General features: G+C 40.0%; 1 protein-coding gene across 1 annotated transcript in view; it reads right to left on the minus strand.

Moving 5' to 3' along the window:
* ESR2 (estrogen receptor 2) overlaps positions 1–15981 on the minus strand; it is a 71571-nt gene that overhangs the window by 38825 nt on the left and 16765 nt on the right. The window contains exon 3 of the mRNA XM_007942280.2: positions 12849–12965. Coding sequence (XP_007940471.2) covers positions 12849–12965 — 117 coding nt within the window. The remainder of the gene's footprint in view (positions 1–12848; positions 12966–15981) is intronic.

Genomic DNA, 15981 nt, shown 5'->3' on the forward strand with positions numbered 1-15981 from the left:
AAACCTGACTCATAGCGACCCCTCCTTGGGTTTCCGAGGCAGTATCACTACAGAAGTAGGATTGCCCAACCTTCCTTCCGAGGAGTGGCTGGTGGGTTCGAACCGCCAGCCGTCTGGTTAGCAGGCAAGTGTCTTAGCCACTATGCTACCAGAGCTCCCAATACTAATATTACATGCAAGTAAATTTTGAATTAAGATAATTCAAAAAGAGTTGGAGCAATACAGGGAACTGCCAGAAACTCAAGCTGGATTCAGAAGAAGATATGGAACGAGATATATCATTGCTGATGTCAGATGGATTATGGCTGAAACTGGAAAATACCAGAAAGATGTTTACCTGTATTTTATTGACCATGAAAAGGCATTTGACTGTGTGAATCATAACAAAGTATGGATAATACTGCAAAGAATGGGGATTCAGAACACTTAATTGTGCTCATGAGGAACATGTGCATAGAAAAAGAGGTAGCTGTTCAAACAGAACAAGGGGATACTATGTGGTTTAAAATCAAGAAAGGTGTGTGTCAGGGTGTATCCTTTCACTATACTTATTCAATTTGTATGCTGAGCAAATAATCCAAGAAGTTGAAGAGCATGGCATCAGGACTGGAGGAAGACTCATTAACAACCTGCAATAGGCAGATGACACATCCGTGTTTGCTGAAAGCAAAGAGGACTTGAAACACTTACTAACGTAGATCAAACTCTACTGCCTTCAGTATGGATTACACATCAACATAATGAAAACAAAAATCCTTACAACGGAACCGATAAGCAACATAATGATAAATGGAGAAAAGATTGAAGTTGGCAAGGATTTTATTTTACTTGGATCTACTATCAATGCTCATAGAAGCAGCAATCAAGAAATCCAGTGCTGTAATGCAGTGGGCAAATTTGCTGCAAAAGACCTCTTTAAAATGTTTCAAAGCAAACATGTCACTCTGAAGAAGAAGTTGTACCTGACCCAAGCCATGGTATTTTCAATCACCTTATATGCATGCAAAAGCTGGACAATGGATAAGGAAGACCAAAGACGAGCTGATGCCTTTTTAAATTATGGGGTTGGTGAAGAATACTGAATATACCATGGACAGCCAGAACAAATTTGTTTTGGAAGAAATATAGCAAGAGAGCTCCTTAGAAGCAAGGATGGCAAGCCTCTGTCACATGTACTTTGGACATTTTATCAGGAGGGCTCATTACCTAGAGAAGGACATCATGCTTGGTAAAGTAGAGAGCAAAAAAGAGAAAAACCCTCAGCGAGATGCACAGACCCAGTGGCTGCAACAGTGGGTTCAAATACAGCAAGACCGTGAGGAAGGCACAGGACCAGACAGGATTTTACTGTTGTACATGCATCAGAACTGAGTCAACAGCACCTGACACAAAATAACATAGTTTTATTTACAAATTTAGGATCATAGTGTACACATTATTTCAAACCTTCTTTCTGTTTTTATTAAAAATAATCTCATCTTACAACAATTTGAAAATCTGTCTAGCATCTTTTTCTGCAACATTTATTCGAAGAGTCCTTTGTTAATGGACACCTATATTGATTCTAATTTCTGTGCTACTATAAATATTACAATGAACATACCTCTTTGTACCTCCTTAGAATAAATTCAAAGAAATCAAATTGCTGAATGAAGACCCATTTCAAATCTTGATACATATATTTATCAATTACCCTCCAAAATATTTAAAATGTATAACCTAAACAATACCTTATAAACGACCCATTTTCTCATAACATCTTTGAGCATTAAAAATAATTTTTAATCTTTGCTTATCTTACGGTGACTAAATAATCTCATTTTACTTTTCATTACTTAAATTATTCAATGGTTGGTAATATGTTTACCATTTCTATTTCTTCATTTGTGAACTACATATTTGATTTTCCCATTTTTTTAATGACCAATAAAAGCCCTTTGTTGTTGTTGTTATGTGCCGTCGAGTCGGCCCCGACTCATAGCGACCCCTCCTTGGGTTTCTGAGGAAGTATCACTACGGAAGTAGGATTGCCCAACCTTCCTTCCGAGGAGTGGCTGGTGGGTTTGAACCGCCAGCCTTCAAAAGCTCTTTATATGGTAATAATAAATATAACAACAGTATATTGTCATAAGCAATATTTGTACTGTTTGTTATTTGTCTTCTAACTTTGCTCACACTGTCTTTTGTCATAAGAAGTTTTAATACATATTCAAATTTTCCTTTATATTTCACATCAAGATTATACAAATATTCTAGTGCATCTTCTTTAAGCACTTGTGTGGTTGGAGTATTGTGGGAGTTAAGGTTGTGTGTCAACTTGGCTGGGGCTAGTTGAGTGGCTGGGCAGCTGGTGGTAGTTATTCTCCACAATGAGACTGGTAATCAGCTCCATGGTGGGATCTACCACAAGCAGCTGAGTAGCTGCTTTAGGGATGTGGTCTGCTTCCCATATATAAGAAGCAGCTTTCGGAATGGTTTCTAGCTTATGGTATGCTTGAACCCTGCATGTAGTTGAGTCGTTGTTCAGCAGCCTGCCATGCTCTGCCAGTCTTGGGACTTTTAATGGTATTGAATCAATGACCTGCCTGGGATTTGGTAATATTGGGACTGTGCCTTTTTACTTGTCAACCTTGAATTTGTCAGCCTCAGCAGCCAGTAGCTGAATGAAGAAAAGCCTCCAGCTTCAGTGGGCTAGAGGCAGGAGGCAGAGCTGAATGAAGCCCAAGATTGAGGGGCATTCAACCAGCCTCGAGAGCCTGGCACTCTGAGCTTGGGCTTAAAACCTCCAAAATGTAAGAATAAACTCTTGTTTGTTAAAGCCATCCCATTTGTGGTATATTCTTGTCAGAGCAGCACTAGGTAACAAGAACAAATATTGGAATTTTATGTATGTTTTATATCATATGAAGGAGCTCTGGTGGTGTAGTGCTTAAGTCATTTGGCTGCTAACCAAAAAGGTTCGCAGTTTGAACCCACCAGCTGTTCCACAGAAGAAAGAGAAGGCAGTTTGCTTCCATAAAGATTTACAGCCTGGGAAACCCAATGGAGGTCACTATGAGTTGAAATTGACTCCATGGCACTGTTTCATTTTGGTTTAGTTTATCATATGATACTAGTAATCCATGTTTTGTTTTTCTAGATGAATACACAATATTCCAAGTACTCTTTATTGAATACATTTTCCCCATAGATTTAAAATGCCCTATCATTTAATAGGGAGCTCTGGTAGTGTTGTGCCTAAGGCATTTGACTGCTAACCAAAAGGATGGCAGTTCAAACCCGCCAGCCACTCCTCGGAAGGAAGACTGGGGACTCTAGATTAAAGTTTCTTTTTCTGGATATTCTATTCCTGTGTTTTTACCAAATATTTCAGTTACTGTAGGTTTATGAACTGGAACACAATAGAACAAAGTCTTTAGATGGTAAGTGTTCTGGTTCCCTAGTGCTGCTCTGATAGGAATATACCACAAATGGGATTGTCTTAACAAACAGGAGTTTATTCTCTCATAGTGTGGAGGCTGGAAGCCCAAGTTCAAAGTGCCAGGCTCTAGCGGCTGTGTGAAAGCCCCTTACCCTTGGGCTTCAGCTCTGCCTCTTGCTCCCAGCCCACTGAAGCTATAGGCATCTCTTCACTCAGGCAGCTACTGGCTGCTGAGGCTAACAAGCCCGAGGTCAACAAATAAAATGGCACAGTCCCGATGTTACCAAACCACATGGCAGGCCATTAATTCATGTCCATTTTAAGGCCCAAGGTCAGCAGAGCACAGCAGGCTGCTGAACATCAACAGGCTACATGCAAGGTCCAAGCGTGCCATAGGTCTCTAGAGACCATTCCCCAAGGCTTCTGCTTATATACAGAAAGCAGACCACATTCCCTAAGACAGCTACTCAGCTGCTCACAGTAGATTCCACTATGGAGTTGATTACCAGTCTCATCATGGGGAATACTACCTCCAGCTGCCCAACCATTCAATCAGGCCCAGCCAAGTTGACACAAAAACTGAACTACCACAGTAAGGATGGTGGAATCTTCAACTTAGAATTGTACTTCTAGTTAAACTATTATTTAAGAGTGAGGATATAAATTTAAGACGTTTTCAGTTAAATATTGAGAGGTATATTATTCACAGACCTTTTGAAACAACTACTCTGCTATGTCCTTTGGGAAACAGAAAAATGAACCAGAAGGAAATAATGAGATTTAAGAAGCAATGTTAAGAAAATAAATTGGTAAATATAAGATTAAATCTAAAGAAAAGCTTTGAATAAATAAAGTAATATATTGATTAATTTGTAGAGGTACAGAAACAAGGTGAAACTTAAATGCTAGACAATAATACGTAACGTGAGAGAGGACTGATTCTGGTTAGAACTTTCTCTAAGATTCTTAATTTAGGAAGAGGTATATTAGAGACAGTAAAATTCTCAAATTATTCAAGACTTCATGTTAAAAATAGAAATGTTATGACTGAAAGAATTGAAACAAAACATATGGCTGGTAGAACAAAAAAGGAAATGTGATCAACTCTGAAATGAAAAAAAAAAAGAAAACTGATGATAATATTTTTAAAAGCAGAAAATAAGATGATAGAAATGAACCCAAATATAAGTGATCACAATAAAAGTGAACAGTCTATCAATATCAGATAATATAAATCTTATGGCAAAAAATAATTTTTAGAGAGAAGGAGGCTCACCACCAAATCACAAAATGAACAGTTCCCCAAGGAAGATAAATAATTCTAAACTCACATGCATAGAAAAAGCAAACAACAACAAACAGCCTCCAAACAACACACACAAAAATGATCGGAAAAAAAAGAGAAGCTGACAAACATTCTGTTTTAATGGGCTATTTGAAGATAGCTCTCTCAGCAATTCAGCAAACAGGGAAAAAAGAGATCAAAGTTCAGAACACTGGAACCATCCAATTAACAAGTCTGCTCTACAAAACTCACGGAATCTTTGCAAAAATTATCACACACTATGTCGTGAAGAAAATCTTAACTACAATTGATATGCTACCGAACTTATTACCTGAGCACAACACAAGTAAAAATCAACAACAAAAATATAGTGTCCAAACTCCTATACATCTGAGTACAAAATTTTTTTAAATATCCATGGGCTAAAGACCAAAACACAAAATAGAAATTAAGAAAAATAAGTCATAAATCAGGATGTTACTAACATAGGCACAACTTTTATATATATTTTCTCTAAAGAACTAATCTAAAAGTTAAAATCTACAAAATGTCTAGTTTCTAGCCTCCTATCAATATGTTTGTTCACTAACTTCAATTGTGCACATTTTAAAATATGTATATTAATTAGAAGCTCTAAGTGAATTTAAATTATTGGCTCCCAAGAAAATTTATCAGAGTTTTCCCTTACCCTTGGCTAATTACAAGAAGGAAGAGTTCCACCTTTCAGGGACATATGAACCAAATTTACTGCTCAAAAATTAAAAGCCTAAAACGTAATTCATTTTATTAGTAATGAGAAAGAGTGCTATAGAGGTTATGCATTATATCCCAGAGTAAAATGGAACAAAAAGTAGGGTTTAAGAAAGGGCCTTTCTGATCACATATGCCTTTTTTTATAGAGTGAATAAGGATATGGAGTTATACCCAAAGTGAAAACTTCTGAATCCATTCGTTCAAATTTATCTGACCAACTTTCACTGACAAATACTATATATGCCAGGCCCTCTACTATATGTTGGGAACTCTGGTAGCATAGTGCCCAAGGCACTTGACTGCTAACCAGAAGGCTGGCAGTTCAAACCCACCAGCCACTCCTCAGAAGGAAGATTGGGCAATCTACTTCTGTAGTGATACTGCCTCGGAAACCTAAGGAGGGGTCGCTATGAGTCAGATCTGACTTGATGGCAGTGAGTTTGGTTTGGTTTTTTATACTACATGTTCTGGGGATAAAAGGTTGAATGAAACAAAGTCCTTGTCAAAAAATTCACATTTTTCTACCAACGACATTCCAAGTGTTGTGGCTCTGACACACAGGCCTGGACAACTGTCTCTGAGTGAGCTTAATGAGAAGCTTTACCAAATAGGGGTGCTCCATAATAGACAGTGGTAAACATCCCCAGCCAAAAGATGATGATGATGGTAACAACAGTGAACACTGATGACAGTAGTAGCTAACATCCTTTAGAAGCTTCTATATGCCAAGCTTTGAGTATTGTACATAGAGTATCTCATCCTGACAACTGCCCAAGTGGACAAGTGTGAGTACTGACTCCAACTTCAGTGGAGGAACCAGGTGAAAGAGAGTGCAAAGAATCTACCCAAGATAGGAAAACTGAAAACAGCAGTAGGTCTCAAACACAAGCAACATCCTGAATCCAAAGCTGATGCCTTTAATCACTATTTTACACCTCCTGTGGTAGTCAAGGTTCTGTGTCAACTTGACTGGGCCTGGTTTTGAGTGGCTGGGCAGCTGGATGTAGTTATTGCCCATGATGAGACTGTAATCACCTCCGTGGCAGAATCTGTTGTGAGCAGCTGAGTAGCTGCCTTAGGGATGTGGTCTTCTTCCATTTTATAAGGAGAAGCTTTGAGGAAGGTCTCTAGCTGCTTGCACATCTGAATTTGGCATTTGGCCTAGTGGTCTACCATGTTGACTGCCAGTCTTGGGACTGTTTAACTAGTGACCTACCATGTTACCTGATAATCTTGGGACTGTGCCATTTTACTTGTTGACCTTGGATTTGTCAGCCTGAGCATCCCTGAGCATCCAGCAGCTGCCTGAGTTAAGAGAAGCTTCCACCTTCAGTGGGCTGGGAGCAAGAGGCAAAGGTGAAGTCCAAAGTTGAGGGGCCTTCACCCAGCCCCTAGAGCAGGCACTTTGAACTTGGACTTCACGCCTCTTAAACTGTAAGAGAATAAACCCCATTTTTAAAATTATCCACCTATAGTATTTTCTGTGAGAGTGGCACTAGACAACCAAAAGGAATTCTGATGGTGTAGAGCCTAAGGCACTTGACTGCCAACCAGAAGGCTGGCAGTTCAAACCCACAAGCCACTCCTCGGAAGTAAAGTTGGGCAATGTATTTCCATAGTGATACTGCCTTGGAAACCCAAGGAGGGCTCACTATGAGTCGGATCCAACTTGACAGCAGTGAGTCTTTTAGAGAAGCAAAATAACTCCCTATCAAACCCCTTCATGGAGATATATACAACAGGTGAATAAAGAGATGGTACTCAAAAGATGCTGAACTATTGTCCCAACACAGGGATCCAGACCAGATACATCTATTAAGATTGTTTTCCTGGCTATTACATTTCAGTGTTGTTATTATGAAGTCTAATCTCTGAAATTAGTCTGGGTGAGTGTCTTCCTACAATTTAAATAAGAATCATATTAATACATCAGTGGGAAAGATTGGAAGTGCAAGAGAGAAAAATGATTTCAGGAAAAAAGGTAGAAATTAAATGGTGTATAAAGATCCAGAATTCAGATAGAATCCTTCCTCTTCCAAGACTGGATTGAAGGAAAACATGGGTATCTTAGTTTCTTAGAGCTGCTGTAACAGAAATACCTCAAGTGGATGGCTTTAACTGTGAGATATTTATTTTCTCACACTTTGTTGTCGTTGTTGTTATGTGCTATTGAGTCGGACCCGACTGATAGCAACCCCTCCTTGGGTTTCCAAGGCAGTATCACTCTGGAAGTAGATTGCCCAACCTTCCTTCTGAGGAGTGGCTGGTGGATTTGAACTGCCAGCCTTCTGGTTAGCAGTCAAGTGCCTTATGCACTATGCTACCAGAGCTCCTTTCTCACACTTTAGGAGGCTAGAAATCTTGCCCCGCTACCACTGCCAACCACTTGGAAAGGGATCAAAACAGGGGATCCTGCATAAAGTGGGAGAAAAGTGTAGAACAAAACTCAAAATCATAAAGACCAGGCTTACTGGTCTGATAGAGACTTGTGAAACCTCCAAGACTATGGCCCCTAGTCACCCTTCAGGCCCGGAACTAAACAGGAGTGACCATGGCTTCCAGCAAAACAATGTTCTTGTTATTGTTGCTATGTGCCGTTGAGTCGGCCCCAACTCATAGAGACCCCTCCCTGGGTTTCCGAGGCAGTATTACTATGGAAGTAGATTGCCCCATCTTCTTTCCAAGGAGTGGCTGGTGGGTTTGAACCACCAACCTTCTGGTTAGCAGTCAAGTGCCTTAGGCACTACACCACCAGAGCTCCCAACGTTCTTCTTAGGTGATGTCAACTCATAGCAACAGTGTACACAACGGAACTAAACACTGCCCAGTCATGTGCCATCCTCACAATCCTTGATATCCTGAGCCCATCTCTGAAGCCACTGCATCAATCCATCTCATTGAGGGTCTTCCCCTTCTTCACTGACCCTCCACTTTACCAAACATGATATTCTTCTCTATGAATAGACAGGCATATAAGGTGAATGTTTACACCAGGTAGGTATACTCCTTAGAACTATCAACAACATGGAGACTAGAAGGCCAGTATTTGCACAGGGAGATAGCCCAGAGGGCGGAATGTATAGGAAAGAAGGACACAGGGAAAAGGTAACCACAGGGAGGAAGTGGGAAAGAGCTGTTACATTATGAGGATTGCAATCAAAATCATGAGACAAAATGTGTATGAATTGTTGTATGGAAAATGAATTTGTTCTACAAACTTTCAGGCAAATCCCTCTCTCTCTCTCTCTCTCTCTCTCTCTCTCTCTCTCATACACACATGCACACACACACAGATTAGAAATCTTAACTCAGGGGAAGGCTCTCTCTGTTTACACAGGGAGAAAAGAGAGGTGTGTTTTCACTTTTAAAAATAATTAGTTACAAAGTGAGAGATTACTCACTTTGTAAGTACAGGGAAAACAGTGGCTCCATAAGAATGAGAAAAGTATAGGTAAAACTTTTATAAGTGTACATAAAGACACAAGTGTGTGCAAATAAGGAAACCAAGAGCTAATCAGGTGGGGTGAGCAGGGTGTAGGCATCACTGATGTTACACTAAAGTGCTCATTTTCCTTTATTATGCGTGGGTGTGCATGTGATACACAGAATGAAATCTATGCTCTATGCCCTTTTGATAGGGCTCTGGTAGCATAGTGCCTAAGGCACTTGACTGCTAACCAGAAGGCTGGTGGTTCATACCCACCAGCCACTCCTTGGAAGGAAGATGGGGCAATCTACTTCTGTAGTGATACTGCCTCAGAAACCCAAGGAGGGGTCGCTATTGACGGCACATAACAACAACAAATGCCCTTTTGATAGTTCCATCATGTTTCTCAGTCCTATGTATGTTTCCATTTCTAGAAAATTAGGGGAGGAGTTGGGCATGGGTCTTCCCCATGTTTAGGGGCCGTTGAGTCAGCACCGACACATCCTATGTACAACAGAATGGAAGAATGCCTGGTTCTGCACCATCCTCAAAATATTTGCTTTGCTTGAGCCCATCACTGCAGCCACTGTGTCAATCCATCTTATTGAGGGTTGCTCCTTTTTTTGCTGACCCTCCACTTTACCAAGCATGATACCCTTCTCCAGGGACTGCTCCCTTCTGACAACATGAACAAAGTAGGTGAGACAATGTCTGGCCATTCTCACTTCTAAGGAGTATTCCAGCTATACTTCTTCAGGAGAGATTAGTTTGTTCTTCTGGCTTGTTATTGTTGTTGTTATGTGCCGTCGAGTCTGGCAGTTGGAAGTATTTTCAGTATTCTTCCCCAACACCACAATTTAAAAGCATCAACTCTTCTTCAGTGTTCCTTATTCATTGTCTAGCTTTCACATGCATATGAGGCTACTGAAAATACCATGGATTGAGTCAGGCGTACCTTAGTCTTCAAAGTGACGTTTTTGCTCCTTAACACTTAAAAGAGATCTTTTGCAGCAGATCTGCCCAATGCAACACATCATCTGATTTCTTGACTCCTGTTTTCAGGGGTATTGACTGTGAATCCAAGTAAAATGAAATCCTTAACAACTTTAATCTTTTCTCCATTTATCATGATATTGTTTATTGATCCACTTGAGAGGATTTTTGTTTTATGTTGAAGTGTAATCCATACTGAAGACTGTCATCTTTGATCTTCATCAATAAGTGCTTCAAGTCCTCTTCACTTTCAGCAAGCAAGGCTGTGTCTTCTGCATATCACAGGTTGTTAATGAGTCTTCCTCCAATTCTGGTGCCACACTCTTCTTCATATAGTACAGCCTCTCAGGTTATTTACTCAGCATACAGATTGAATAAGTGTGGGGAAAGGATACAACCTGCATGCACACCCTTCCTGATTTTAAACCATGTAGTATCCCCTTGTTCTGTTTGAATGACAGCCTCTAGGTCTATGTACTGATCTCTTCCAGTCAATTGGCCAGGTAGCTGTCTTCCTAATTTCTTGGCATAAATGAGTGAATGACTCCAGCACTGCATCCATTGTGGAAATATCTCAATGGGTACTCGTCAATTCCTGGCATCTCGTTTCTCACCAATTCCTTCAGCGCAGCTTGGACTTCTTCCTTCAGCACCACTGGTTCTTGATCATATGCTACCTCATGAAATAACTGAATGCAGACCAATTGTTTTTGGTACAGTGACTGTATTCCTCCCATCCTCTTTGGATGCTTCTTGCATCATTCAATATTTTTCCCATAGAATCTTCCAATATTGCAACTCAAGGCTTGAAATTTTTTTCTTCATTTTTTTCAGCTTGAGAAATACCAACTGGGTTCTTCACTTTTGGCTTTCTAACTGCAGGTGTTTGCACATTTCTTATAATACTTTACTTCGTCTTCTGAGCTAACCTTTGAAATCTTCTGTTCAGCTATTTTATTTCATTATTTCTTCCATTTGCTTTACCTACTCTACATTCAGGGAGCTCTGGTAGCATAGTGCCTAAAGCACTTGACTGCTAACCAGAAGGCTGGCGGTTCAAAACCACCAGCAACTCCTCAGAAGGAAGGTTGGGCAATCTACTCCCGTAGTGATACTGCCTCAGAAACCCAAAGAGGGGTTGCTATGAGTCAGGGCCAACTCGACAGCACATAACAACAACAACAACTACACATTCAAGAGCAAATTTCAAAGTCTCTTCTAACATCCTTTTTTTATTATTCCTTTCTTGTCTTTTTAATGACCTCTTTCTTTCTTCATGTATGATTTTTTTTATGTCATCTCACAACTCATATGGTCTTTGGTCACTGGTGTTCAATGTGTCAAATCTATTCTTCAGATCATCTCTAAATTCAGGTGGGATATAATCAAGGTTTTATTTTGGCTCTTATGGACTTGTTTTAATTTTCTTTAGCTTCAACTTGGACTTGTATATGAGCAAGTAATTGTCTGTTCCTGGCCTTCTTCTGGCTGATTAAATTGAATCTCTCCATTGCCTCTTTCCACAGATGGAGTCGATTTGATTCCTGTGTATTCTGTAAGAAGAGGTCCATGTGTATAGTCACTGTTCATGTTGTTGAAAAAATGTATTTGCTATGAATAAGTCATTGGCCTTGCGAAATTCTATCATGTGATCTCTGGTGTTATTTCTATCACCAAGGCCATATTTTCCAACTCCTGATGCTTCATTGTTTCCAACTTTCGTATTCCAATCATCAGTAATAATCAATACATCTTGATTGCATGCTTGGTCAATTTCAGCCTAGAGAAGTTAGTAAAGATCTTGAATTTCTTCATCTTTGGCTTTAGTGGTTGGTGTGTAAATTTGAATAATAGCAGTATTAACTGGTCTTCCTTGTAGGCCTATGGATATTATCCTATCATGGAGAGGAATGTACTTCAGGATAGATCTTGAAATATTCTTTTTAACCATGAATATGACACCATTTCTCTCAATTTGTCATTCTCAGCATAGTAGACCATATGGCTGTCTGATTCAAAATGGCCAATGCCAGTCCATTTCAGCTCACTAATGCCTAGGATATCAATCTTTATCCATTCCATTTCACTGATAGCTTCTAATTTTTATAGATTCATACTTCATATCTTCCTTGTCCTAATTATTAATGAATGCTTGCAGCTGTTTATTTCCATTTTGAGTTGTGTCACATCAGCAAATGAAGTTCCCAAAAGCTTTATTCCATCCACATCATTAAGGTTGACTCTACTATGAGGAGGTAGCTCTTCCCCAGCCATATTTTGAGTGTCTTCCAAACTGAGGAGCTCATATCCCAGCACTGTATCAGACAACGTTTCACTGCTGTTCATAAGGTTTTAACTGGCCAATTTTTCTCAGATGTGGATGGCCCTGTCTTTCTTCCTAGCCTGTCTCATTCTAGAAGCTTAGCTGAAACTTGTCCACCATGGGTGACCCTGCTGATATTTGAAATACCTGTGACATAGCTTCCAGCTTCACAGCAACATGCAAGCCACCACAGTATGACAAACTGACAGAAGAGTGGTGGGTCTTTCCCATAGTTACCTAAATAACCCACAAGATAGTCTTTCTTGTCACAAGCTTTAACTGTGGACATTTACAAGGACTTCATCCTTAGAATAGGGATTTTCAGAGCTTCAGGCAGATGGCCATCCAGCGCAGCTTGAGGATTTCAGTGGCTAGAAGTCCACTAACCCACGTGGCAGCCTATACTACTGCCTAACCACTTGAACAGCATAATGTTCTTCCATAATTGGGCCAATATCTGCCTCCTTGTAGCATGTGCTCATTCACTTCAGTTCTGTCCTTTACAGTTAAGTCAATCTCCTTTCCAATGTGACAGCATACAACACTTGAAGACAATTACCAAGTCCTAAATCTTCTCTATTCCAGGTATCTGCTCCCAGTTATTTAAACCACCCCCAATGCAGTAAAAGGGGTAAAGATCACTTACCACACTTCACCATTCCTACTTCATAGCACTTCCGAAGTCGGCAGGCCTGACAGCTTTTACGCCGGTTCTTATCTATTGTACATTGATTTGTAGCTGGGCAAATATAATCATTATGACCTACAGTAGAACAAAAAGAAGGAAGATTACTTTTACAATATTTTGCTTAACTTTCTTCCTGATCAACACTAATAATGATACCCAGCTGACAGACGGGGATGTCTTAACAACAGGCATGGGTATAGAGGCCAAAGTTACCCATGATTGTTGCCTTGTTATGAATAAAGGAGAACTAGCAATATTTCAGTAATCTACTTTTTGACCAAGAAATTATTCCCTGTATGTTCGCATTCTCAAGAGATCTATATAGAAAGATCCTCCTTTGGACATGAAAATTGAAACAGTCACAAAAAATTAATTTGCTCCAAATTACAAAACTCTTCAATTTGTGTATCAAGTCACCAAATTCTGCTACCTATATTCTTTTACAGGAACTCTGGTAGCATAGTGGCTAAGGCCCCTGACTGCTAACCAGAAGGCTGGCGGTTCAAACCCACCAGCCACTCCTCTGAAGGAAGGTTGGGCAATCTACTTCCGTAGTGATACCACCTTAGAAACCCAAGGAGGAGTCGCTATGAGTGGGGTCCGACTCGACGGCACATAACAACAACATATTCTTTTACAAACGCGTTTGGGGTGTAATGTGATATTTTTATGGGAATCCATAAATAAAATAAGAGAACTAAATCAGAAGGAAAAAAGAAGCTACCACTCCAAATGTTTTAGTTACCTCTTATGCCTAAGACATCTGCTAGCCAGAAGGCTGGAGGTTCAAACCCATCAGCCACTCCTCAGAAGGAAGGTTGGGCAATCTACTTCCATAGTGATACTGCCTTGGAAACCCAAGGAGGGGTCACTATGAGTTGGATACAACTCGATGGCAGTGAGTGAGTGCCACTCTAACAGAAAATACCACAAATGGGTGACTTTAACAAACAGGAGTTTATTCTCCTATAGTTTTGAGGCCAGAAGTCTGACTTCAAAGTGCCAGGCTCTTGGGACTGGGTAAAAGCCCCTCAACCTTGAGCTTCAGTTCTGCCTCTTGCTCCCGGCCCAGTGGAGCTGGAGGCTTTCTTTACTCAGGCAGCTGTTGGCTGCTGATGTTGATAATCCCAAGGTCAACAAGTAAAAAGGCACAGTCCCAATATCACCAAAGCACATGGAGGCCACTGATATAAGTCCATTAACAGTCCCAAGATTGCAGACACATGGGAGGCTACTGAACGACCAATCAGCTACATGCAGGATTCAAGCATGCCAAAAGCTGCTGAGACCTTTCTCAATGCTTCTCCTTATATACTGAAAGCAGACCACGTTCCTAAGGCAGCTACTCAGCTGCTCCAGTAGATTCCACCATGGAGTTGACTACCAATCTCACCATGAGGAATAAGTACATCCAGCTGCCCAGCCACTCAAAACCAGGCCCAACTTTTGCACCACATTTGCCCGGTACAGTATGTTTTATTTCTTGACTGCTGCTACCATAAAGGTTTATTGTAGATCCAAGTAAAATGAAATCCCTTCAATCTTCATTCCATTTATCTTGATGGTGTTTTTTGACACAGATGTAAGGATGTTTATTTTCTTTATATTAAGGTGTAATCCATACTGAAGGCTGCAGTCTTTGATCTTCATCAGTAAGTGCTTCAAGTCATCTTCACTTTCAGCAAGCAAGGTTGTATCATCTGCATATTGCAGATTGTTAATGAGTCTTTCTCCAATCCTGATGCTGTGTTTTTCTTCATATATCCCAGCTTCTCAGATGATTTACTAACCATACAGATTGAGTAAGTATACAACCCTGATGCACACCTTCCCTAATTTTAAACCGTTCAGTATCACCTTGTTCTGTTCAAATGACTGCCTCTTGGTCTATGTAAAGTTCCTCATAAGCACAATAAGTGTTCTGGAATTCCCATTCTTTGCAATGTAAACCACAATTTGTTATGATTCACACAGTCAAATGCCTTTGCACAATCAACAAAACACAGGTAAATATCTTTCTGGTATTCTTTGCTTTCAGCTAAGATCCAACTGACATCAGTAATGATATGACTCATTCCACGCCCTCTTCTGAATCTGGCATGAATTTCTGGCAGTTCCCTATCAATATCCTGCTGTGATCATTAATTATCTTCAGCAAAATTTTAGTGTGATATTGTTTGATAACTTCCACATTCGGGTGGATCACTTTTCTTTGGAATGGGCACAAATATCAATCTTTTCCAGTCAGTTGGCCAGGTAATTGTCTTCCAAATCTCTTGGCATAAAAAGTGAGAGCCTCCAGTGCTGCATCCATTTGTTGAAATATCTCAGTGGGTATTGCATCAATCCCTAGGGCCTTGTCTGTCACTGATTCCTTCAGTGAAGGCTGGAATTTTTCCTCAAGACCCTCAGTTCTTGATTATAGTCTACCTCCCAAAAAGATTGAACGTCAACCAATTCTTTTAGGTTCAGTGACTCTGTGCATTCCTTCCATTTTCTTTTGATGCTTCCAGCACTGTTCAATATTTTGCCATAGAATCCTTCAACATTGCAACCCGAGGCTTGAATATTTTCTTCAGTTCTTTCAGCTTGTTCTTGCCTTTTGGTTTTCTAATTCTAAGTCTTCACACATTTCCTTATAACACTTTACTTTGTTTTCTCAAGCTTCCCTTTGAAATCTGTTCAGCTCTTCTATTTCATCATTTCTTCCATTTGGTATAGCTACTCTATGTTCAAGAGCAAGTTTCAGAATCTCTTCTGGCATCTATTTTGGTCTTTACTTCCCTCCTATCTTTTTAATGACCTTTAGCTTTATTCATGTATGATGTTCTTAATGTCATCCCACAACTTGTCTGGTTTTCAGTCATTAGTGTTCAATGCATCAAATCTATTCTTCAGATGGTCTCTAACTTCAGGTGGGACATAATTAAGGTCATATTTCGGCTCTCATGGACTTGCTTTTCTTTTTTTCAACTTCAGCTTGAACTTGCATATGAACAATTGATGGTTTGTTCCACAGTCAGTTCCTGTCCTTGTTTTGACTGATAATATGGAGCTTCTCCATCACCTCTTTCCACAGATGTAGTTTATT

The sequence above is a fragment of the Orycteropus afer genome, unplaced genomic scaffold (assembly GCF_000298275.1).
Source record: "Orycteropus afer afer isolate SDZICR_OR568_19922 unplaced genomic scaffold, OryAfe1.0 scaffold00088, whole genome shotgun sequence".
Lineage (NCBI taxonomy): Eukaryota > Metazoa > Chordata > Mammalia > Tubulidentata > Orycteropodidae > Orycteropus > Orycteropus afer.